Genomic DNA, 27,023 nt, shown 5'->3' with positions numbered 1-27,023 from the left:
TCAATTTGTTGTGTTTGTCCCTTGAGGTTTTCAAAAACTTGCCATTCAAACATCTTTTGGGCCATAATAGATTGTTGTTTTAAACCAAAGCATATAGTTCAAGAAACAGGGAGACCACCATCATCTGTGATGCATCAAGTGCATGGGCTTCTGCAGGGACGGGCCATGGGCTACAGCATCCGTACCTAGATGAGTGAATTATTAACTCAGAGAGAGGACCACTGGTGAAAAAGAAAAAAGAATGTAAATAACATAAAAACTTGGAAAACTTAGACACTTGTCACAGGCAGGGGGGAAGAATGAAGATGTGGTAATTCATATTAAAGCTCTGTGTTACATAGACAACAAAGAATAGCTTTAGAAGGCTGCAGTCCTTTTCCCTCCCCCCTACAAGCCCATGGTGCCAGTTGTACTCAAATAATTTGCTCATCATCCTTTATTCATGGGGATTCTATTTTCACTGCCTCTTTATACTGCTTATGTAATCCATTGTACCCTTTCCAGACACTAGATGGGTTTACAAAGGCTGAAAAAATGATAATGAGCTCAGTTGTATGCCCTGTAAAAGAGAATTACTGCCTAAATGTGTTTTTAATGGCAGAAGTTATTAGACAACATGTTCTAAAGTAAACTATGGTCTTTCTGACATGAACCTTTCCATACAATAAAACTAAAAGAGAAACATCAAGGGTTTGGGCCTCCCTAATGTCATATTTAGTTATAGTGAAGCCTAGTGGAATGGGCCAGTCCCTGACTTACTTGTGTTAAATATTTTAGCAGTGATATGTTCCTGACTTTGTTTCTGTCCACATAAAAGTATTTCTTTGTGTGTTCCAGCCCCTTACACTAAATTCTTCACACTACAAAATAACAATGCTATTAAGGTGAGGAGCAGCCCTTCATAATGGCCACAATTGGTGTGCAGATCCACGAGTGTTGTGTACAGCCTTATTACAAATAAAGTATAATCTCCTTATATTTTGTTTTTCGCTCCCGTGGACGGTACATTGTTTCCTGAAAACATGAGTCTGTTAGTAAGGTCTACATGTGATGCAGAGCCTCCATAAATAGGAGAACTAAAATACAATAAATGTAAAGGGATGGACTGGGGGCTAACCGAAATGCTAGATGATGCAGGATGGCTTCCATCTGATATGCTGCAAATGTCAGTAAAACTCAAAAACAAAATTGAGCTGATTACAACACATGTGATAATCGTAGTCAAATATCATTTCCAGAGTTAACTTCCATTTTATTTCATTTTTTTTTCTATAGGATGCTTGGTTTGCAACAATTTCTCCTGTCATTGGCCATCATCCATCTCAGCTACTCTGGTGATAAGGTAAGCATTGTGCACTAAAAATAAACTCCAGGTAACTAAATATAAAATTTAAATACATATATGAAATTATTTTATCTGATTATATAAATGAGAGTTATTGTTACATTCTGGTACGGAGCTGTTGACTGCCCAGGAAGACAGCAGAACTAGGTTGTTGACCTGACCTTACTTGAAGGAATACAGGTACATAATTTTCCCTTCACTGTCTGTGATTGGACATTGAAAGTGAGGAAGGTGAAGAAATCAGCTGTTCACTCCGCTCTGCTCCTATCCGCATGTTCCTTTTAAGCACATGTACACTGCAACATAACCTGATTGGCTCCCAATGTTTTCCCATCCTCTCCCAGTCCAGGAACCACTGTACAAGATCATTTTTAATTCAACATGATATTATTCAGTGATTTAATGTCCGATTTTACTATCTGCCTAAAGTTTACAGGGGTTTTATTATGATGTTTGGTTTACCTCCCCATTCCATCAGACATTAGCCCTGGGCTAAATGTACAGTGCACTTTTTTACTTTAGCTTGCCTGTTTATACATGAGATATGCAATTATTAGCAGTTTTGTTCCAAGAAATCAATTACTGAACACTGTTATGGAATCCTAACCACCATGCAAAAAGACATACTTGCAGTTCACAAGCAAGCATAACCAGAGAGTCAGAAGACCATTTCAATTGGCATTTAAGGCATCTTCTCTTCGTCCATGAGAAGAACTGGGGTGGATTTATTAAAGCTCCCCAAGGCTGGAGAGAATACACTTTCATCAGTGAAGCCGGGGGATCCAGCACACTTGAAATAGATCTTGTCCAGGAGTCAAAACATTTGCTAGCAAGTAGATAGAAATGTATTCCAGGTTTGCTGGATCACCCAGCTTCACTGATGAAAGTGTATCCTCTCCAGCCTTGGAGAGCCTTAATAAATCAGGCCCTTTATCTTCTATTTGTACAAGTTTACCTAACAATCATACAATCACCAGATCTGTAATAATGTGTGGGTAGCCTTAGTTTTTTTGAGTGTCCTCCTAGGTTCACGTTGAGTATCTGCCTTAGACATCTAAAACCATCACTGATCATTGTTTGGGGAAGTTCATAGCCTAAGTTCCTTCACATTGCTCCATATATTGTATCACACTTGTTGCTGACTCTTTAGAACTCATGTTTATTTGCATCCACAGCAGGATACTTCTTTGAAGTGAGATTTATTGAGAAGCCTTAAGTTCAGGATAGAGACTGAGTTAATTTAGAAACTTCCCCCTATTCAGGAAGTTGGTCCATTTGTGCAGTGAATAGACAAGAAGCACAATGACAGCAGTTAGTTCATCCCCTCTTCTGCTGATTTAGGGGATTACTCTAAATATGTGCATTTAGCCTAAATTCTATGCGTTGAAGATGTAGAACAATATATGTCCATCCAACCCCATTAGGACTTATATATTACCAATGCTGACCTACTCGTAGGTGGCTTTCTACAAATTTGCTACCAGCCTCATGGGAATGACTGACAATTCTCTAGCTGTACTGATAGGTTAAAGAAACATTCAAAACTATCCAATACATATGAAAGGCTGAAAGATTTTTAAAAACTTTCCATAAATATTGACAGGGGTTTGGGCTAAATGTGCACCACGTAGACACCACTGATTGTGACCTTATCTCAGAAAAACAAAAAAAAAAGATCTATTCTAAATGATCATTGGCCATTGCTGTCTTCAGAGGTCACAGTGTGTTCACAGAAATACTATTTTTTTTCATTCTGATCATTATTAGCTGGACTGGACAGAAGCCATATTGTCTAAGTCAGCTTATGCAGGCCATGTGTAGATCAGTGTTGCATTTTTTGTATTAGACTGGAATTTTAGGACGTATTTGAGAATATTTTCGTTCAACAATGCCATACATGTGTTTGCTGTTTTATGTCTACTTGGTTCAAATTATGATCAAAATGTAAAATGATTTTCCAAAAAAAAGTATTTTTGCATGCTGTTAAAGATCGAGTCAATGTCAAGCCCTATAAATGATCCTTACACTTGGCATACTAACTACCAAACTGGCAATGAAACAACCTAAGGTCTCGCTGGTCCCCTTGCCAGAGGTGTGGCTGCATTTCCATCTTTTTTTTTATCTGTATTTTTAAATTTTAGAAGCAAAGTGACCCCTCCCAGCCAACAGGGACCCCAACAGGGATCTTAAGTCTGTTCAGCAGGGGAAGGTCCAAGTCAGTTCTTTACAGGGGCCCACTCTTGGCTTTGTCCACCACTTGTTACATTTGTCTTTTTATTGCCATGATGCATTCCATACATCAGTGACCATTTAGGAGAGTGTAGGGCCATCCCATATGCCATGGATTCTTGGTTATCAAGGATAAATAAAAATTCTTACATAAAAGGCTAGCTTTAACAAAAGCTTTTAATATTTGATGTAAATAATCTCTGTAAAATATATAGTGCAGAGCCCTGGGAGTCAATCATAACTTACTGAGAGCAGGCCAGGCAACTGAGGGTCTTTTCTGTTTCTATTCTATTTGGTTGCTGGGTGCCAGGTGCCTTGGGGGTATTCAATGTTAAAAAAAGTGAAGTCTATTCTTCAAGTCTTTTCTATTGGACAATTAGGAGGGTCCGCAAGAAAAAATTTTAACTGCATTGTAAACATAACTAAAATACACTGCTTGGACAAAAAAGTCCCAAAGCCTGTAGGAGGAGTGTTTTGATTTGGCAACTATTTGGCAATTATATTCTCAAAAATGAGGTCAGCTGACTATCTGAATTTACTGAATGACTAGGTTTTTTCATCAAAAGATTTTTTCTTTTCTCATGGCATGGGCATATTCCAATGACAAAGCCAGGAATCATCAGGTTCAATTTGTAAAAGAGGGGTTCAGGGAACAGGAGACATGGGTTTTTCATATATGTATTGGTCACCACAGGTTTCAGACCCTAAGCCTATTGAGAATCATTGGAATTTGCTGGAGAAGACTTTACACAGCGATTTCACTCTCCCATCACCAATACAACCAATGAATGCAACTCTGGGAGGAAATAAATTCTGCGACATTGCATAAGCTTATTAAAACAATACCATGGTGAATGTGTGCCATAATTAAAGTTAAATTAAATATTATGTGTGTGATTTTTTTCTTTTTGGACGTTCAGCGTATATGACACATAGTATACATAAAAACAAAATTTTTAGAACAGAAATTCACCTTGATAAATTCATTTATTATAAATACTAGCGCTAATATTTTGGTTGTGACTGTAAATTGTTTCCAGTGTTCTGTTTGTATAATCAGACAGCTCAAACATGTCCAAAACTGTCTTTTCACAAACTGCTCATTACTCCACCCTTTGTTTTTCACTAGTCCCATTGGAGAACTAGCACTGTTTGTATTGACGTCATGTGAAATTAGAAATATAAGCTTTTGGATTGCATTACCAATATGTAGTATGCAGTTGTAATAAATCATATTTAATGGTTTTTAAAAGACAAATAAATACAAAATATAATACTGTTATGAATGAGAAAATGATATACAGCACAGGAAAGACAATTTTGTACCCTAGGAATAAAGTGTATGAAAACCCATGTGCTACCTATGTAAAAGATTGTATGTCTGGATAAACTAAAATCTAATTTCACATACATGTTTATAAAGGCTTTTGGGACTTGTTTTTCGTAAGCCAGCTCACGTCTTAGATTTAAAGGACATTAAAATAATTTAACACAGACAGAAAAAACAATCGCGATTTGGACTGTTTTAAATTATGTAGTTGAGTTGGCTATGTCTTGCTTTTACCTTCCACATCAAAGTGTTCACCCGGTAATCTATGGGACATTGCCCTGCAGGCACGGCCATTATAACTAGGCCCCGATCCAGCCTGGGCCTCCTCATACATCTAGTACAAAGAATATGTTTAAAAGTCTATTTTCAATATCCCAAAAAATAAAAACAAAACAAAAAGTTTTTTTTTCATCTACAGGGATGAGAGAAATTGGGAGTTTTTACCCCATTTTGGCAAAATATATTGGAGTCTATAAGAAAGGAAATTATAGGGTATCTAAACCCAAACTGAAACATTTATTTTATTGTAGTTGGGAAGTCCAAAGATTAGGTGGATGTATTATTTTTGAGTTTTGTCGTCTTAATGTTCCCCAGGTCGTCCTGTGAATAACACACTTGTTGTCCCCGGGTGGCTATGTTGAATTCCTCCTCTATCTATGGAGGAAGTCATGGTTTGCCACACTAGATGTATAATTTCTCTCTTCTCCCTCTGTGTGTCTGAATTACATTGGATTAGTAGTTACCTTATGCAATAGTGGCTTTTTGGCTAACATTCTGCCTTCCAAACCTTAGGGTCAAAGGCTTGAATCTTAGCCAGGATAGTATTTGTATTACCCCTGCCGTTAAATTTTTTGGCTTCCTTTAAAATTGTTTGACATGACTAGCTGGTTACAACTATGGTTTGGTTTGGAGTTACCTTTATAGGTATATTTAGAGTAGCATTGGGGTTATTTTTTATTTTTTGGGTTTTTTTAGGGGTTGGCATACTAACTATTTTAGGGTTTTATTTTATTAGGGTTTATTTTAGGGTTTTTTTATTTTAAAATAATCATGGGTTTAGTTATTGCACCAGTTAGTTGTTTATAAAATGAATAACCAGCGTTTAGCAGTTGTTCCTGTAAATATTGGCCCAAGACGAGTCTTCCTATAACATTGTTCTATAGGAAAGAATAGTTTGTATTATATTATATTTTATCATATTCTATTATATTCTATTATATTAAAAAGCTGCAATGAGCTTTAATGAAGTCCTCCTGGAACTATTTTTCATTTCACAGACAGAAGAAAAGAAACATTTCATAATTATTATATTAGATGCCTCTCATGGGAGTCTATAAATATATGTGTTTTTTTTTTTGTTTAAAAGTGAACCTCTGACTTTTGACACCTAGAAATTGTGTTTATGGTCTTTGATTTTTTTTCAAAAAGGACATTTTAGGTCTTCCAGATGTTACCTCACTGACCAATGATAAATGTTAATTTAAATCATAGCTACAGCTTATAGTGACATTGGGCCCCTCAGAACTTGTGAAGAATGACTGATATGACCAACTTGTAACCTGTTTCTCATTGTTAATTCGGCAACATACTGCAACTATTAACTGATCTTCAGGCTACTAAATTACAGTTCAACATCAAAGGAAGAAAAGCTTTGCTGTTTGATTCATATGAAGTTTCCTGTAGAAGAAGAATTGTACAAAATGAGAAATGTGAAGAGGTGTCCAAACGCAATGCTCTTTAATGTGTTTATTCTCATTTATATTAAAATTAAAAAAGTATTTAGTGTGAAAGAAGTTTGAGATTTTATAATTTTTTTTTTGTATATATTTCCATTTTGTTGTGTTTGTTATTGTATTAATTATAGAAATTTCTGAAATAACCTCTAGAGAGGGGTTTCAGTGGCTCAGTGCAATTGCAATGCCTCTCAAGCCAAATTACTGAACTTTAAAATCTTTTGTTATGTGTTAACATCAAAAGTCAATTTTTAAAACTGGTAAATAAATAGGTGGCTCAGTGGCTAATAGTCATGCAGTGTAATGCAAAGTTTTGAGGTTCAATGCTAGGCTAGAACCGTTCTGTTTGAGTTTGTTTCTTATGGGTAAACTGGTTTCTCTCCTAGTTTATTAGCCTTACCCCAAAATTGGTCTTGTTAGATTGTAAGTTGAAGGGAAGTTAGTCACTGGACTGTAAAGTTCTGCTTAGGATGGTATAAGTACAAAAATAATGAAACTCCTAGTGATGTTGCCTTCTTTCACATGGTGATAACGCTCCGTCGCTGTCTCCCAGCTGTGTTTCTGCATTGTTATATAGGCTTCCGATTGAAAGAGAAAGTGACCTATTCAACACATTGTCATCATCAGGAACCTACTTTGGGAAATGCCATGCAGCCATCACTGGGATACAGAAAGAGACAGAAGGAACATTTGTTTGTGATACACAATAGCAAACTACACGTCAATCATTGGAGTTTACATCTGCATTAAGGCTCCATTCTGGTGCAAGTCACAATGTTATAGTTTGGTCACAAATTATTCCTGCAACAAGCAAATTATGTAGACATTGTAGGCATCTTTTCTACTAACTCCCAGTTCATACCACATCTAACGGCCAAGAACTGATAAATCCTTTAGGATCTCACTGCTAAATGCTGGGTTACATAAAATAGATCAAATGTGACAAATAAAACTGGGTTGACTTTATCACAATAAGAGACAAAATTACTTTTACTACCCATTACTAATGGGCACAAACAATGATTTACAGAGAATGGCATACATTGATGGACAAGCTAATGGACAAGCATGGATTGACATACCTGGGCCAGCTCATTGCAAGCTGCTGTTGACAATAGCTAACGGCCTGCGTACAGTATAAAATATCTGTTTTCATTTAATTTCTATGTGAGGGAACCATGCTTCACTGCAGATGCATGACAAGTAATCCTATCCTTTCTACAGCAGCTGTGTGAATTTCCACCATTGGCTGGATGAGGGAGGCTCTCCATGTATCTCACTGGCATAAGAATTCAATCAAGAAACACAATATAGAATATAAGCCACTGTGGGCCAAAGACTAAGCTTTGGACACAAGAATTGAAGGAGCTTTAGAGGCCAGTTCTTGTATAAACACACCTGAAAACAAGTGTGGCCAAATTAATACAAACAAATTAATACAAACACGACTGGTGATTAATAACCATGAAATCCTGCATATGACTAATCCAAGTAACACAGAACTGTATATGTAATAGCTAAAGTGTTTAGACTTTTAGAACTATGTAAAAAGACACATTCACTTTGCACGTTCAGTGATACAGTGATAGTATCTATGAAAAGTGCCTCTCAATCCTTCCAACATTGCTTTGCCACTCCTGCCTCCTACAATTTCTGGTGCTTGCTAGTAAGGGACATTCTACTGTATTCCTTTTAGTTTCTTCCCTGGCTGCTACAAGATATATAGAGGGGAAAGGGGTGTAGTAACCAGGCCATAATAGACTTTAATTTAATGCTCCTAGAAGAGGTGAGTGCTTTGGCATTCCAGGACAGAGGGAACGGTGCTAGATAACACTTCTTTACCAGTTTTATAAAGTTTTAACTTGTCTAGCAAACTTTGGCTCCACAGGGGTGGTCCTTATAAGAACATAGTTACAATGGGAAGAGTAACAGCTTTACTACATTTGTAGGTGTCAAGAAATAAATGTATGTATCACTACTAAACACATTTTGGGGATTCCAGCCCCCCCCCCCCCCCAAACAGAAGAAAGAAACCAGAAGTGATGTATAAGATCATGTTTTTTATAATTCTTTTAATCAGTAAAAATAAACTACTTTTTTATAGTAAAAATCCAATTAATAGTAATTGAAATATTGGCTAGAATAAATAGTGTAATGTAAAAGTGATTTAGCTGCTTGGGCATTTTGGATGCCGATTCTGCTTAGCAGTGTTCTTCTTAATTGTTGTTAAAAAATAAATGATTAATGACGATCAACGATTCACGATTTTTTTGAACGATCGTATTGTGCACAATTCTGTACATGCTGAAATGATACGATCGTTCAAATATAATCCACCAATAATGTACACACACTAGATATAATTGTTTGAACGATGCAGGAAGTCACATGTACAGGAGAACGTGTATCAAAGAACAATCCACGATCACTGAACGTCCGTACACACAATAGATTGCGAACGATCGTCTGCCAATCAGATCTGCCGGGACAGTCGTTTGTTTCCAGCAATATTCCTCATTCATTGGCATTGTTGGCCAGTCATTGTGCACTTTTTTTGTTAACGATTATCGGACATTAGTCGTTTGTTTCCCATGATAATTATTGCACGTGTATACGTTGCCTTAGGCAAATATATCTAGATGACTGGTTTCTAGTGACAGGTTCCTGTTGTTTGCATGTAATGTGTGAAAAGAGTGGTGATTGTAGAATTTCTGATGTCAGGAATACCTCTGTTGGTTGTAGTGTTGGAATCCCAGTGACAGCACATGTCATTGTTACTCGGGTGCTATTTCTGACTTGGCAAAGTTCACTCCTCTTCCGCTGCAGGCCTTTGTCCAGAAACCCTTTATAGATGAGACAGATCCCAGCCTTGATAGGACACGCAACATGAAAGAGTATTATTCTGTGTGCAGTCCTATTGTGTCTCGTTCACACAAAACCTCCATAGCTAGGCAATGCAAATATCACTCTAATATCCCTTTGTACTCCACAGAGCTGGAAGAATCGCACTGAAAACAGAGAAATTGGCAAATTACTGTTTGTGTAACAGTTACATTGATACTGCTGTTTTGAAATGATATTCAGCTTTTTGATGTCCATGGGGGCGTGCAAATTGTAGCAAACTAGATGGATCATATCTCTGATATGTGTCTGGAGAATTCTGATTTCTCAGAGAGATTGCCATGATGACAGCACAGTAGGGAAAGGGAAACTATTTAGGTTTATGAAGGATGACTATAGTGACGAGCAGTTCAACTCTTGGGTCTATCTAATGCAATATAACCTGGATTGTATTGGAAGATCTTATGTGTTTTTGCATGCACATCCCACATTTGTTCAAAGTGATTGCCATTGTGGCCTAGAACATTTTGAAAAGAAAAAAGTTATTAAAAAGAACAGCTACCAAATGGTACTATTAATCTTGCAAAATGAGGAGATAAAGTACTTGCCTTCCCGAAGAAGTGGCTGCTTATTTTTTCCTATTTCTAATAAATTTGTATGCATTTTCTTTTTAGTTCTTGGGCAGGATCCTTACATTGGTTCTTAGCAGTTGCCAATTTTATAGGATTTTGATGATATGAATCACAAATATGGTGCGCCATTTTCTCCAAGATTTTGCCATTTCTGTTTTCTTTATTCTCATATCCAAGTGAGAATGTAAACAGTTTCACTTAAGAAATAAACTGTCACTTTACCCATTCAGAGAGAGTGTGCACAGGGGTCCCTCAACCTACAAATTCTTACCATATTAGCAGTCCATCATAGCTGGCGACAATACCAAATAACATCACGGAGTTGGCAGAGTTGGTAAGGTGAAAGTGGCAAGGTCTGAGGAAAATCCTTTACCCTAAATGAGCAAGGTGACAATCTCTCTTTAAGGTGGCAAGCTCCATATAAAACCTTTTCCATAGCTTAGACTAAATCTTTTCACTAAACCTGACCCTTTTATGTGTGTTAAGAATCTGAGTTGATTGGATATGCCCAATTATGATGGAAGCCAGGAAGATCTTTATATAAAACTTTGACAGGTTAGATATATTTCTGCCTTTTTCTACAATTGCCAAACCTGCTAAAAGTTACTCACCTGATATCATCTACACTAAATGTTGTCCTCCAGCCAGCACCAGCAATGGAAAAACAGAAAGGTAAGAAAACAGAAGATACATACAAAAACGTGGGAAAACCACATTTCATATCAAAGCTTCTTTCAGCCTATAGAAAATCAGCTCCTTATTTTTTCACTGGTACATTTGTCACAGCTTTAGTATTGTCATGAACTAGTGGAAATTACAGATTGGCTCGACGATCTTTTGCTTTTGTGGATGTATGTACCTTAAACTTCTGATCTTATTTAAATAGTAAAAGCAGGTTTATTAGGGACTACTTTTTCAGCCTGTATGCATAAGCATTAAGGAGTTTTGATGAGACTGTGCTTGTCAACGTCATCACAAAAATGTCTGTGTATAATACCACTAATTGATCTTGATTGTTCTGGCATTAGTTATCTTATGATTATGGGAATCAGAAGACTTGTTTTGGAAGGCTAGACCTTGACGTGGAAGGACCTGTGATCGTTTCGGATGAAATACATCTTGCAATTACCATTTCATATTCAAAAGTCTTTAAGAAACTGAATGTATGAAGCTGAATCCAAAAGTTTGATTCTAATGCTTTGTAAGACACTTCAACAAATGTGGACCTTTTTCTAGAACAGTCTAGTCAGTTATTGCGGGTATTTTATTACATTCTGCCCTTTAGGGTAACAGTAGTTGAACTTCTACCAATTTTCTACTTTCATTATTGGTTAACTCCTATTTCTGTGTTTTAATGATGAATAATATAACAGTTGTTTAATTACATGCTTTTCTATGTGCTTTGCAGTTACCTCATCGGACACCAAGACAAGCCTTAGAGAATGAAGGTGTTGAGAATAAAATTGCTGGCACTTGGGGTCTTTGGGGACCCTGGTCATCCTGCTCACAAACCTGTGGATTAGGAGTCATTGAGAGAAGTCGTACCTGTCTGTCCCCATATCAACAAGTTCCCTGGATACCAAGATCAGAGCAAAACCCTCATATCATTCAACCTCAACCTCAGCCTCAGCCTCCATTTCATGATGATAGATCTAATGTATTCTCTATGGGGCCAGCTAGGCCTGCTAACCCTTTTCATACAGATGGGGAAATTTCTGCTGCCTATGTAGACCCTTACATGCCCAGAAACCCATCTTCTTCCCGATACAATTATTTTAACCGTAATACCAGACAAGAGACACATCCTGGTGGATCCCGGCCTGTATATCCAAGGAGAGATTACCCTCCCTATCATCGATCCACATCAAACCGAGGTCGTGGAGTGCCGCGAAACCCGGACACACTGTGGAAGCCATCTCCACTAGATGTCCCACATAGACAAGATGCTCTGCGTGCTCCTGAAACTTTCTCCATTCATAGGAAACCTCACCAAGACAGTCCCACAAATTTTAATACAAGAAATTCTTCAAGAGGTGATGATGCGTCTGCACCATGGCCATTCTTTCCAGATTCTATTCCTCTTCTGAAACCTGAAAGTTGGGAGGAATCCCAGGGACAAGCTTTGCCTCCTATGACCCCGACTAAAGAGTCTCGCTTTTCACGCAGGTAGGTTTTTTTTAGATTTCATGTCAAACCTTGTTATATGTGAATGATATAAGAGGGAGAGCAGGTATTTTGCAATTGCTGATTTGCCAAGGCCTATTTTGTGTTTCATTCTGGAACGCTCATTGTCAGGGATACAACCACTATCTTAATGGAGATGCAAGTAATCACGGGTAAAGTTCTTCTTTTTATTCCAAGACCCTGTCACCTCGGGAACCAATAATGTATTCAAGTAATTGGTAGAAGGAGCCTCTGATGCTGTATAGTTTCTTATAGACTTTAGTTGGGCTGTATGAACATGTTGTGCCTAAGAAATATCATGTACATGAGGTACATTGAAATGCCTTGAAAGCTTATTTTAATAGGCAGGTGATATGTTAGCGTTGGGCCAGGATAGGTCTTTTTTTAGTGAATAGTTATGTATTCAGATATGTAATAGTGATGAGTAGAAGTGTTCTGTAATCCAGCAAAGAGGTAATGTACAGACAGGAAATAGGATTTAGCAGCAGAAACATTGAGTGGTCAGTTTGAGCAAATTATCAGGTACCTTTCTGTACAAAAAAATTCAATAGTTCACATATTACAGATATGTCCTGCATATTTTTTTTATATTTTGTCCAGACATGCACTTGAAGGCTGGTGAGGAGGTGCGTGAAAAATCTCACCATCACCACCTATAGAGAATAAATAGGTGTATTGAGGGGCTGAGCACTGCCTGCTGTCAAATGTTCAAACTGTGGTTCATTAAAAACCAGGATAGCAGTAGGGGCTGTCAAGCAGATGGCCTTTTGCCAACTGCCAGGAGACATCCAGGAACCAATGTTCCTGCCACCCCTCTGAATCTATCCTAAATGTTAGTGGAATGCTGTAATGTAAGGAACAAAATATTAACCAGTTATAGTGTTAACAATGATTTTCAGCTTTAAAAAACCTAACTCCAGAAATTACCAGCTTTATGCTCCTTGTACTGAAAAAAAAGGTATCATAATAATGTTGGTACTGCTTGATAGAAGATATTGTGTCTTTCAGCCTTTGGAACCCACTTGACTTTATCACTGGTTTGATTAATTACTTGCTGTTACCTATGAGGCGCAATTTGAGTTGATTTACTAAAGGAATTTAGGATGTTCAATGTAAATTATGTCCTTGCAAGCAATAATTAAAGTGAACAGGAATCCTGCTTTTTCTACATTGAACAGTGTAACAGTGTAAACTTTTTTTTAGTAAACAAGCCCAATGGTCTCAGAGAATAAAAAGGCTTATCTGTACACCTATTGTAAAGCTTTTTTGTAATATAAAATTGTGTTTTTTGGAATGAACATTTTGACCATTTTCAATACAGTTAAACTTTAAAACCTGGATTGGTTTACAACAAAACGTTAGTCTTTTGATATTTCAACTTTTAAATATTATTTAATGGAGCAGATGTGATTTTACAGAGAAGCCAAAACAATCTCGCTTTTGGATATCAATCTTGTTTATTTTAAGCAAAAGAAATCGTTGGAAACTTGTACTTAATCTTAAGCTTTTTTTCTATACCGACAAGAGTCAGTTTAAAGCAATTAAGTGTTTAAATGTTCTTGCGACTTTCTTAATGCCTTGTATGGGCAGCAGCTTCTTGGAATCTGTTTTCCTTTGCCGTTCTGTGCCTTGTGCCAAGAATTACGGATGAGGTGAAAGGGGATTTTTTTTTTTTTTGCCAAATGATAACATTGCAATTATTATACTGTTCATCATGAGTAATGAATTTAAACCGGTTCAAACTGATGCAAATTATTATCATTATCAATCGCAGTGCTTATACCATTATAAATATTTATTGGAAAAAGTTTGGGTGACTAAATAAAATAAACTGGTTTTGTTAATTTTTTTTATCTTTTAGATCTCGGGTTAGAAATGCAATCAAACCAGGGAAATATGGTTATGGGAAGGTACCATTTGCTTTGCCTCTTCATACTGAAAAGGAGGAATCTCAGAGGTCTAAGAGACATCATAAAATGATGACCTTTAGCACTACAGCAAGTCCCAAGCGAGACCACAAGAAAGAGTTTAGGCCAACTCAAGCTTCAGTAGATAAGCAGGACATACGCAGCAATCTGTCGCCCAGTCAGGCCTCAGACAACATTGGGGCATCTTCTAAAAGGAGATTCTCATCTGTAAAGAAGCCAAAAAGGTCTAGCCAGTCTGATTACTCATCATTGACAGAGTCAGCAGAATATGATTTTACCATTGGTAAGAATGTTGGATCTTCAACAACAGCTCCAAAATTGAAATCCTCCGCCAAAAATACAGATAGCAATCAAGATTCCCAATTTTCTTTTTGGGATGCTTGGGTTGAATTTGATGGTCATGAGGACATTTCCGAGAAAGATGGAATAGGAAATCCATTGCATCTCAAAGAATTTAGTAAAAAAAGAACAATACAAGAAAATGTCCAAAAGATATCCTCAACACAAGCACCTGTAAATCAAGCTATGAAGCATGTCCTGGAAGATGAGCCTATTAGGACAACTATATTAAAGAGTTCTGCTACTCAAGTAAGGAAGCAAGACAATAAGAAAATACTGCCGACAAAGCTGACTAGTACAGTAAAACCAATACAGGGTCATCTACCAATTTATAACATGGATATTTCACTAAAAAAAGTGAAACAAGCTGAAAGTGAAAGCAGTCGTCACAAAGGGAGATTTATTCATGAAAATTCTAATAGACAGGTCACAGGGACGAATAATGATTCTAGCAGTGATGAAGCAGTAGAAGCTGAGCACAAGCCAGATTTGCCACACCAACCAAGATCCCGCAGCCAGAGACAAAGTCCACACAGACAGAGTACAGATGGAAGCAGGGCTTATCACAGTCTATATAGAGACAATCCAGTTCAGACAGATCCATGGACCCCACTGGGAAGAAATATGCCTTTGACTTATGACAGAGGGCAGGATCAAAGGTCAAGTCTACATCAGAACACAGAACTTCCCCAATGGAACTTGTACAATCCAGGAACAGAGGAATTCCACTGTGAGGGTGAGAAGAAACAGTACAAGTCATGCAACCAGGAGGTAGGCTATAAAATGCAACCAGGAGGTAGGCTATAAATCAATCATGTGTCTTCGGGCGTGTCTAGAACCATTCATTTAGTATGGCTGCTTATTGTCTAGCCCCCTATTATGCTGGTATTCTAAACAAATAAGAAAGTCAGCTCAATAGTAGTCATCTCAATTAAACACATTCTTAATAAATTTGTTTGGGTCTGAATGGCCCTCAGATGTTTTAGTCTTAAAACCTAAACGATTAACCTGCTAACCCCCTAACTTTGACACTCAAGTAAAATGAAAATTATTACTAAACACTTAACCTTAAAGCCCAAAAAACTATATTAAACTAATGCAGTCTGGCTGCATATACAGTAAATATTATACCCTTTTTTTTTACCTTTTTTAATCTGCTAATTCCTGCAGTACATCAAAGTCTAACTGCAAAGCTTAGCTCTCCAACATGATTGCCCCCACACATTGCTCCAATCAACACTGCGGTACAAGGAGAAACGAGCAGTGTTCAATGAGATGTCTTGACGTGAAGGAAAGAAATTGTAGTAATCTGTAGGGATCAGAAAGGAATTTTTTACCTGTTAGAGCAAATTAGAAGATGCTTGAAAAGGGCTTTTTGACTTTCTCTGGCTTTAGAGTTCATATTCTGTTTATTTATTCTTTTTTTCTTTTGCTTGAACTTGATAGACCTTATTTGAGCCTGATTTATTATGTAACCATTCCAAACTTTTCTAGGGGTTCATTAACACTTGTCCCCTCTTGCGTGTTGCTGCCAAGCACAATAGTGGACAGAAAAAAATGTACCCTGTTTTCTGAAACCACACACTATTAATCAAAGTAGGGTATTACAGCAAAGCAGGTGCCTTGGATTGCCATTTAAAATCTACTGTACCACATCACACCAGCTTACCATGAAAAGGTTCTTTTTTCAAAGAGGTCAAAGAACAGTGATAATGTTAAAGGTGAGGAAACCCAGAAAAAACTATTATTTTTCTAATTTGATTAATTTATATTCATCTTCGATTGGTGTGCTAGAGCAATTCAGAACCTATCCTTGTTCTGGTTTACTATATAAGCCTACTTATCTCGTGCAAAGCAGGATTGCCCTCCTGAAAAGGCATGACATGTTTGTAAAGCTTTCTGCTTACTAAGTAGGATAGTATTATCAAGACCCTGCCAGTACTGTTCACATTAAACTATAATTACAGAGTTTGAGGAATTTGTTTCAAGTATTTTTACTGTCGGTGTGACAGACAGGAATAGTGGAACAGGATCATCAGCCATCAACGGTTCTCTATTCTGTTCAAACAAGACCTAATTATAATTCACGTTTGGCATGTTTGCATTTGCCTGTCTCTCACTGGGACTTAAAGTGGAATACATCTGCCTGTCACTGCCACTCCCGCAGTTTATAATATTTTTGATAGTGGCTCATAGTTTCCAAAGTTCAGCTTGTATAGAAGACAAGAAAAGCACTGCGTGCCAGGCAAAGACATGCAAGTATATTAAAAAAAAAACTCCCCTGCATCTCATACCATACAGCAACGAGACAGAGCAACTACAGGAACCCTTCAAGGCTGGTGGGAATTAACGTTTTTTATATTAACATGAAGACTGCTCACCACGCACCATATTGAATGGTTTCTAAATTGGCAACTGTAAAAAGAACCATGTCCAGTCTAGAAAACCAATTTTGTTTTTCAATTTCTAACATTTTACTTTACAAAAACCCACAAACACTTTCTGGCGTATGCAGTATGGCCTGGGAAAATAGTAACAGTATAGTAATGGTTGTAGTAACGCATACAAAAAATAAATCAGAAATGTAAACTTGCTTTCATTTTGATAAACGTTGTTAGTCAGTGATTAAACTATGCTGGTCTGGCTTTGATGGCGGAATGCTGGTATGTAGCCGGACTTGCAAATATGTTTAACTATCTCATCCAGCACCTCTGTGTGTGAACTTCTTTGGGACAGCTTGGAAAGCCAATTGCAGGACGGGTCTTTTAGTCCAACATACAGGTTTTCTTTTGATGAAATGGAAGTAAATTCTCACAGACACACTTCAAAGCTTTGTGGAAACCCTCCATAACAATGACAATGGTTATTGAATGAAATCCCAAACAAGCTCATATAGATGTGACGGTCAGTTGTGCACTAGCTTTAGGACATGTAGTGTATACAAAAAAGTAGTGTTCAAAAAAGTCACAACTATGTCCTGTACTATAATACTAATTCTGTTTTATTACTATATTTTTTACCTAAATTTGCTGGATGTGCCTCATAAATGAACACATCTTATGTGTCCTTTCCTTGACTGTTTGTTCTTTAGCTAACTTCATCAAACTTTGTAGTTACTTGTTAAACTTTCCTATAGACAAAGCAGTTTTCCTTGCCAACATTAATAATTGGCCAATCACATACTATTCTTCTTTGGAAATTAGGCCTTGTTGGTAACTTGGAAACTGGTCATCCAAGGCATTCGTTCTCAACATTTGAAACAAATTTTAGGTCTCAGGAAAATAAATTAGATTGGTTGGATATGATTAGTGAGAAAATACCCCCCCATTGCAATGACAATCACGAAAGAATGCCCTCTATAATGATAGTCATAATGCCGTTCTTCCACCAGGTTACTGGTGTCATCTTACTGGCTCGGCCAAATAGCATTGAACCCAGAATTATGCAAGCACCATCAGATAGATCAGCCAAAGCTCAAACAACCACCGGTGGAAACCCAAGTTTCCAGTGAACCGTTGTTCAGAATAACTAATCTAAGTGGTCAATGTATTTGTGTTTAGGTGGGGTATACAAGCAATTTAACCCCCACCGTCTTTTTCCATCTCCCATAGCTAACACAAAACCAAATAAGTATTGTAAAAAAAAAGGCACTTTTTGTAGGAAACAGAGCACAGTGACCTTTAACTTTTTGAAACTTTTTGTTGTGTTCACAGCCATGTCCAGCTGGTCTTCCTGATGCCAGGACCCTGCAGTGCTCTACATTTAACAATCAGGAGTTTATGGGTCGCCTCTACCAGTGGGAAGCATTCACAGAAGGTAAGAACGATCCACAACGTCACCCTCATGCCTAACCTCTCGTTCACCTAAAATCCATACTAGTGTCAAAGAATATTTAACTTTATATGTCCGTGCTCTGAATAAACATGTGATATCATTCCTGACAGGAACACCTATAAAGAATTTCTTTGTGCTAAACAGATAACCTTGCCCACCTATGCAGCTCTTGTGTCCACATACCATTACAGAAGCTGTTTTGTGAGATGGGTCGATATGTCAGAGAATGTAGCTTTCCTATTACCCAGGAAGTAGTGACATTGCCAGGGTATGGGTTACCAGTACTACTTCTTTGTAAAGATTTCCTAAAGCTATTATGGGAGAACCTGGGTCATCCAGAAAACCTGGAAAGGAATTCTTAAAAATAATTTTCTACTAGTTGGCAAATGTTTTCAATCCTAGACCAGGGAATAATGACATTTGTCACACTTTGTATTTGCCTTGTGCTTGTTCTAATCTGAAATACTGATTTTAGACAAGTAGGGTCACTTTAAACGTTTTTTGGGGTATGTGCCAGGTAGTGGAGAGAGTGACAGCGTGGATTCCCCTGCAGGAAGGATGCTGGGAGTTTGGAAAGGAACCATCATGCTGTGCTGCTTCAATGGACTCTGTTCGCCCCGAGCTTTCCATTTCCTCTAGTAGCTTATGTCTTCTATTGCTCATATCCTGTATTGTTCCCTGTGGTATCACGGACCAAGCCAACCCCGCAGGGACATCCCTGACTCCATACTCCCATCATTAAACAGCAGGCCACATAAAGCCCATCTGTGTGATAGAAGGACAGTGATAAAAGCCCAATATGTGGGCTGTGATGGTTTTCACCACGCAGGGCATGTATTGTTTATATACAGAGGTCTAAACATGGGCCTACATAAGATTTACCTCATATAAACACAGAAAACACAATGTCCTTGGTTCATGAGGCGAAAGGGCCTAGCTATATCTTTTGCTTCTCCTACTGAACAAGGAAAACAAATGCAGCCACCCTATCTAGGCTGCCATATTTTACATTTTAGTTTTTTTTTGGTATAAATACAAATTTCATTTTCTTTGATGTGACCCAGACACTTTGCCCATTCTGGACAAACACAGAAGTAGAAAGCTCTTTATAAGGTAAGTGGCGGTCTCCATTTATACTGGGGCCTGGAAACCGGTCACCATGGCAACAAGACTTGGGGAGAAGGCCAGAGGATCTCTATATCTTGAAGTACCAGATTTGTACCAGACCAGGGCTAGCAAATGGTGCTGTGAACGGCCCTTAGTGGGCAAAGCTGCACTTTTATTATGTTTATATCACAAACGACAAACTTACAGAGTTGTTCATAATTGTTCATAATAAATCAATTTTCTAAATAACTAGTACCCAAACATTGCTGTATACATGCTGCTTGTGTGAAAGTGGCTTGTGAATGGAGAGTCGAGATAAATCCTGACAGAATTTACCTCACAAATGAACTCTCAGTTGTTAGTTGTTAGTTATTTGTTTTAGGTAGTAAATAACTGCAGAGAAAGAGGCTGGTTTGTGCCTACTGAGGAGACAGAGCCCGTTCCCATGACAACGCTGAGGTAATGCACACGTTTCTATGAGGAACTATGTGCTTTAATGCAGAAGATATGGGTTGTCATTCATTCCTAATGGCACCCACCAATGGACGGCAGCACAAGCAGTTTCATTAATGTTTTGCACCTTCCTTGGTCTGCTTCACTGGGTAGCCCATTCCAATGAATAGACTGACCTAAAGCAACAATGTGAATGGCAACATAGCTCATAGTGTAAACAAGTTCACAAGGCCCAAATATACTGTCAGCCTGTCTTTATTTACCTTATTACAATTTTATTGTGTGTTGGGGCAATTCTGTTTGTTTTACCATCCCCTCTCTGTTGTCCCAGCCTTCAAGAGACCTTTGAAAGGTAAAAGAAGGCTGTTTTATTATAGCTTACTAAACAAGACAGGTAACTTTTTTTGTATGGGACAAAAGAAGCCATTTTTTCTAGCAATCCCTGTAGAGAAACAATCTGACTGGGGGAGGAAGAAACAGCACAAGAAGCCAATCAGGTGTACTGCAGTGACAATGTGCTATAGAGAGATGAACTTATCAGTTTGCTCCTTCTCCTTTCACTGTCCATTCACAGCCAAGGGAAAAAAACAGAACCTGCACCTGTTACTTAACTGCAGCAAAGTAAACCCAGGTCTCCTGCACAAAAACAATTAGATTGCAGCATGTGTGTCCAGCATTAGACTTGATTCTTCAGAAACCAATGTGGCCGGGCCCTGTAGCAGCCCCATATATCTGAACCCGCCGAGTACCCTGCCAGGCATGCAATGAGTTAATATGAGTTTGCGTTCTTGAACACACAGGCTGGCAGGGACTTTCAAACAACTTGTCTCCTCTTTGAAATGTTTGCCGAACTATGCATGTTTTCATCTTCTCTGATGTTTCTTTTAGATAGATCACATTCCCCGCTCCTGTAACTCACTCTCGGCATTGCTATTTTTGCATCAGGGACTTTACTGCTGAACGGCCTAAGTGGTTGGCACCCTCCGACCCTGGGTGACCTTTGACCTTTGCACTCTTGTTAAGCCATGTGTATTTACAGTATATACAGAGTTATTTTAATACACATGTGTCCTGTGCCGGGTAGCTGGTGTTCTTCAAATTCTTATTGGCAAGTCATAAGAGAATTTTCCATGGCCCTAAAGATGTCCACGTATGCAAAATATTCAATCATTTTCAAGCATTTTCTACTAAAACATATCAAATGCTCATTCTTTTGTTTCAGGCATTCTATCATTTCAGTATCTTTTATGTCTTTAGGATGCCGTGCCAGGGCTAAAGCAGACTTCCGTCCTTCCCTTCAGTCTTGTACAGTAGTACAGGTTCATCTTCTGGACTGAAATTATTTTGATTTCACTGCACACTCTGAGTTTTCCATAATCTACATTAGAAACTGCAGCAAGGCAGATAGAGCACACCTCATTTCCTTGCTGGAAGACATCCAGCAACATTTAGCTCCTTCTTCTCCAGATTGCTGTCCCTGGCCTGTCCATAATCATTGGATTCCAGTTTTATCATGCATGGAGGCTCAGCATCACAAGTAGGAAGTATCACAGCTTCCTGTTTTTAGGATGCTATGAACACCACCCTGCTGGCTCCTCCCAAAGCACACAGACCTGGTCAATGTTGCTGGATCTACCTTATCAATTCATTATGTTAATATCAGGAAAAGGAGAGTGGAAGCAGGTTAGGCACAATAAAAGCAGGTTAAACCTCCCCTGTTGTATGGGCATATAATCATGGGCAGAAGATAACAGATACGATAAGATGCCATATCACTGTAATAGTCCTGCTCTCAAAGTGTCCCATAAACCCCATGAAGTTCCTTTGAGAATCCAATTCAAGCTCCTGTACTTTGCCTTTAAATCCCTACACAGCTCTTGTCCCACTTACGTTTCTGACCTGGTAGAAAAATACTCCCCTAGCCACTATCTCCGCTCCTCCAATGACCTTCTTATGACTTCCTCACTCATAACCTCATCACACGCACGGCTCCAAGACTTTTCTAGAGCTGCCCCAACTCTCTGGATTGGTATTCCTCATCCTATTAGGCTTGCTCCTACCTTCTGCTAATTTAAAAGAGAACATTCAAAACACACTTTTTCAGACTTGCCTACCCGTCTTCTTCTGTGCCTTAAAACCCCTAACCACCTCCCATCACGCCATATCTCCCCTCCTATTGTGTGTTACTTCCCTCACCTCCTAGATTTGTAAGCTCCTCGGGGCAGGGTCCTCTTCTCCTCCTGTGTCTATGTCTGTACCTGGCTGTCATTTGCTACTCCTATTTAATGTACAGCGCTGCGTAATATGTTGGCGCTGTATAAATCCTGTTTATTAATATTGATCATAATATTACTGGCTGTATGAACTTGCAGGAAGCCCAATAAGATCGGCCTTGAGACAACTATAGAGGGTGTGATCACTTACCTTAATGTCTAAAACAACTGGTTTCTTGGCTGTCATGCTGATCCTTTATGCTACTCAGAATAAGGAATTCTAAATGTTTCCCAACTCTTTTGTCACATGTTTTTTCCGGGTCAGTGACTCAGGTCAGCTCATATTAAAGCCTAGAAGGTCAAGAAGGTTAGCAATGGCATCCAACATATTTAATTAACTGCAACCTGACTTTAAATGACTCTAGGGATGGATGTAATCAAGTGGCTTCATCTCAATCACCGTCTTTTGAGACAAACATGACCTTTCACCCGACAATCACTGGAGAACCCATTGGGTCTGATTTATTAAAGCTCACCAAGACTGTAGAAGAAGGACTATCATGGGAGAACAGGAGTGATCCAGCAAACCTGGAAATAACTGGGTCCTGGATTGAAAACATTTGCCAACTAATAGCCAATGATTTTAGGAAACTCATTCAAGGTTTGCTGGATCAGCCAGGCTCTCCCATGATAGTGTATCTTCTCCAGTCTTGGAGAGCTTTATTAAATAGGGTCCTTGGAATTCTTTCCACATGGTGGAATATTTGGCCTGATTGATTTTTGTAATAATGGATTTACCCAAAGCTGTCCTGATGACATTTTAACGTACAGATATGAAAGACCAAAGGCTTTTTTTTCTATCATCATTTTTTAGTGGCTGTAGGTCACCAATTGGTTCAGTTTCTTATAAATGAATGAATACAAAGTCTTTAGGATACATTTTCATAACTGTTTATTTTTGTAATATTTACAGTACTGTGTCCAGAGTTCCGTTTAAACATTTATTTTTCCTCAAGTATTGATGTAAGTCCAGCTCGGTACATTTTTGAAGAAACGTTTCCATGCTGATTCATCATGGACAAAAAAACAGAGACATCTAGAAATAGCATCATAAAAGCGATAACACTCAGTATCTTGGCTAAGATCTGGTAAGATGTTGCCAACATGAGTCTCCGTCTGGCACTTTGATCTAGTCCTATGTGACCGTTACCTGGTACCGGTGTTGAATGATACGCATCTATCATCGTTACACCTCAGGTACATCGAGAGATAACACATATCAGTGTTGCTGGGATTAGTCTGTCCTTTACATGTGATCTCTGAGGAATTCTATAACATTCTTCTCAGTATTGTTTTTGAAGATGGTTTTCCTGCCGCTTTAGTTGGAAAAATCATTATCTTTTGGTATGTTATCAGGTTGCCAGATTCAATATTTAAATGTAGTTAATCACTCAGTGCCGTAAAACGAACCACTGATAAAAGAAAAATGAAGGCTGATATTGCTGATCCATCTATCTGAAAACTCCAGTTGCCTGGCACTAATATTTATCCTCTTTCATCAATACTTTGGGGGTTATTTACTAAAGGAATTTATTGAAAAGTGAATTAAAGTTACCCTGTCTTCAGGATGACAACTTTGTGATACAATTGCACTACAGAGTAAAGAGTGTCACAAGAAGTTCAAAAATTGGGTCAACAGGTGAAAACAAAACTATATTGCAGGGGAGTTTTAAGAAAAAAAAGATAAAGTAAAATATAATAAATAAAACATTATACCGATGTAATGCTAGTGGCAGATTACACCATATATGTAAATTTCGATATTGTAATTAGTTTGTATATTGTATTATATTGTAAAGAAGAGGGTATTATATATGCAACTCTAATTAACAGGTGTTTGAAAGAACTTTCACATCTGACCGTTTATTTTACATGGCACAACCAGGATGGAAAAATTAGCATTTCAGGAGGTATTGCTCCCTTCTGTAGTACCTGTTGGAAAGTTAACTTTTAATGTCCTGGGTGTCACTTCCCAAGGTAAACAGAGTGACAGAAGGTTCTTTGACATGGCACCTGGTATACAATAGTGTGTATGCATACCGGTGCCGTGTCCTTCACAATAATTGAGTGACGCAACCAAGAAAATATTTCCAGTGATAGATAAACGAGTGAGCACTGAGCAACTTTCTGTTTTATAAAAAGGGGAGAATGAGCAAGCAACACCCTACTGTGTTCTCTATAGGAAAGCAGAGAGGTAGTTGCAGATTTACAGAATGAAGAATGACTCAGGGGACTGCTGTCAAAGTTTTGTCTGAGATTAACACAACCATAACGGTTATCTGACATGCGCATGTAGCTTTAGAGGTTTGTAATGGGATGACTAGATTGGACCAAAAGGAAGAAAAAAGTAAAAGTATTGTGGAGCTTTACTTTTCTTTCTGCCTCTTTCCTCAGATGCATAGTGATGGGGAAAATGGGGCCGGGGGGACGAGGGGGTTGGTTGGTTGGTTTACCAGTAAAGGCAATTTTTTATTTGGTTGCTAATACAAAGATTGAAGATCTAAAAGTGGCTTATCCCTTGCCCAATTAGTTTGTGCCAATTATACCTCTTTCATATGCCTGTATGGTCAAAGTTGGAATTAGCTAAGGGTCCACTGCTACTATTAGTTCACAGCAAATTAATTATTATATCTGTCCTAAAAAAAGTAGATCTGACCGCACAAGTGAACACCAGAGCCCTCACCCAATATTCTGGTGTTGGCTTCAGCTGGGGACAGAGGTCCTGATTTATTAAAGCTCACCAAGGCTGGGGAGGATATACTTTCATTAGTGAAGCTGGGTGATCCAACAAACCTGGAATGGGTCTGGTACAGGATTCAAAACATTTGCTAGCAAATAGCAAATGACTGAAGACATTCTTTCTAAGTTTGCTGGATCAACCAGCTCCACTGATGAAAGTGTATCCCCTCCAGCCTTGGAGAACATTAATAAATCAGGTCCAGAGATTTATTTGGCTCTAACAGGGTGGATCAGGAATGTCTTGCCCCTATCAGACATAGACGCTTTTTGTCTTTAGATAAGGACCATTGTCACACCCTGTGCACTGTTTTTTCGCGCACCATATTATGGGTTTAGAAAACGCAAAACCCTGGCATACAGGAATTATTTCCTTGGCTCCAACCACTGTCCTTACATGAAGAATAAGCCCCTCATTTATTTAATTAGGGATGAAAGTGATGACACATAAATACCTTCTCTTTTTAAAAGCCATACTGTATTTCACCGGATTGTAAGAGCAAAGAACATTATATCCTGTACAAACTAACATCTGCCTGTCTGTGAAAACATTCACCCTCTCAAAAGTTCACTTCATATGGTCATGCATGTCTGCAACATGCTTCAAACCCTGTGCCGATAGGCAGAAAATATTTAAGGCATTTGTAAATGAGATAAGAGCAAATACAATGAAACTGGATGTTGTTTTGCAGATTGTTACCCAGAATCCTTTCTGATAGCGTGACTGATCATAACACTTTTAATCTTATTAAAATGGTTCACTCTCCAAACATGTATCCTTCATATTCCAGCTGTCATTTTGCTTGTTTGAAGTTGAAAATAAACACAACACAGTTACTATTAACAGTGCAACCAGTAGGGATGTGCAGAACTCTATAGGAACTAAACTCGAGTAAGCTGTCAATACTTTTAGTACGATTTTGAAGGGTTAAACCCACAAGAGTAACATTTTAGTTTTTTTCAGATGATAAAAATGTGGAATTCCAGGAAAACTTTATTTAACCTAAATATTTACCATTACTCTCCATATCATCGTAATTCAAGCTCTGCTATGAATGAGTCAATGACCAGGAACATGAATGGTGCACTTCAGGTGTCCCAACACTTGATATAAATATGCTTATTTCAGGTCATTGCGTAGAGATGATCAGGTGATTTTTTTCCTAAACTTCTTTTGCTGTAAAATATATGGTTTCACAATCTGAGAATTTGTAAGTAAAGTTAGGCACCTTTTTGCTTTTGCTGATTTTTCAAGGTATTGCAGAGCCCCTGAACATGGTGTTTTGTCCAAAATTGCTGAGGGATGGTAGATATGTGGTTCAAAGGGTCCTATGGAACAGGTTCCAAGTGAATTTTTTGTAAGGTATGTAGCCATGAAAATTAAGTTAAAAGCCTATGCCTACTGGCTTAACCAAAAAAAAGTGTTTAGTTAACCCTTATTTTAGTGGCATGCACAAGCTTAATTATGAAGTTTTGTTACTAATTACTAAATTACTAAGTAACTGTAGGAACATGCCATTAGAAAAATACACGAAATTGAACACTGTGTTCAAAACAGATGATGGCAAACACCAGTGATCGCTAAGTCACTTTGAGGTGCCATTCATTTTGAACTCTAAGGTATGATCAGAGTCGATCACAGCAAACCACGTCGAAGAGTGCTGCTTGAAGTGTTTTCAGCACAAAAAGATATAATGAAAATGTGTGCGGTGGATCATGGTGTCTGGAATTATAATAAAAGATTTTGCAGCTAGAAGTCTGTGCCATCACACTTTTTGTTCACATGTAATAATTTTTTACTTTTCTGATGTCCAGGGTGCAGTTAGCGTAGAGTTGTTCTTAAGGCTGTAATGCTCAAATGTTGCTAATAGAGGTGCTCAGAACAGTAAAACTCTGGACAGTTGAAATTAGTATTTTTTTATTAATCTGAACTTTGCCTGTACAAGTAATCACTGACAGGTATAGTAGAGCTGAGCCAGTAGGTCTAGTAATGTAAATTCTGAGTTCCATTCCCAGATCAAAAAAGCTCTGATCTGAGTCAAAATCAACTTTGATTTTA

General features: G+C 38.1%; 1 protein-coding gene across 2 annotated transcripts in view; it reads left to right on the top strand.

Moving 5' to 3' along the window:
* The window catches only part of ADAMTSL4 (ADAMTS like 4), a 133,061-nt gene that overhangs the window by 39,912 nt on the left and 66,126 nt on the right, over positions 1-27,023 (top strand). For both annotated transcript variants that reach the window (XM_072428890.1, XM_072428889.1), the window contains exons 3-6: positions 1,276-1,342; positions 11,519-12,276; positions 14,156-15,332; positions 18,275-18,377. In XM_072428890.1, the coding sequence (XP_072284991.1) occupies positions 1,277-1,342; positions 11,519-12,276; positions 14,156-15,332; positions 18,275-18,377 (2,104 nt within the window). In that variant the 5' untranslated portion in view covers position 1,276. The remainder of the gene's footprint in view (positions 1-1,275; positions 1,343-11,518; positions 12,277-14,155; positions 15,333-18,274; positions 18,378-27,023) is intronic.

Source organism: Pyxicephalus adspersus, chromosome 12, assembly GCF_032062135.1.
Source record: "Pyxicephalus adspersus chromosome 12, UCB_Pads_2.0, whole genome shotgun sequence".
Lineage (NCBI taxonomy): Eukaryota > Metazoa > Chordata > Amphibia > Anura > Pyxicephalidae > Pyxicephalus > Pyxicephalus adspersus.
The sequence above is the reverse complement of the archived record's forward strand: the minus strand, read 5'-3'. Positions and strand labels throughout refer to the sequence as shown.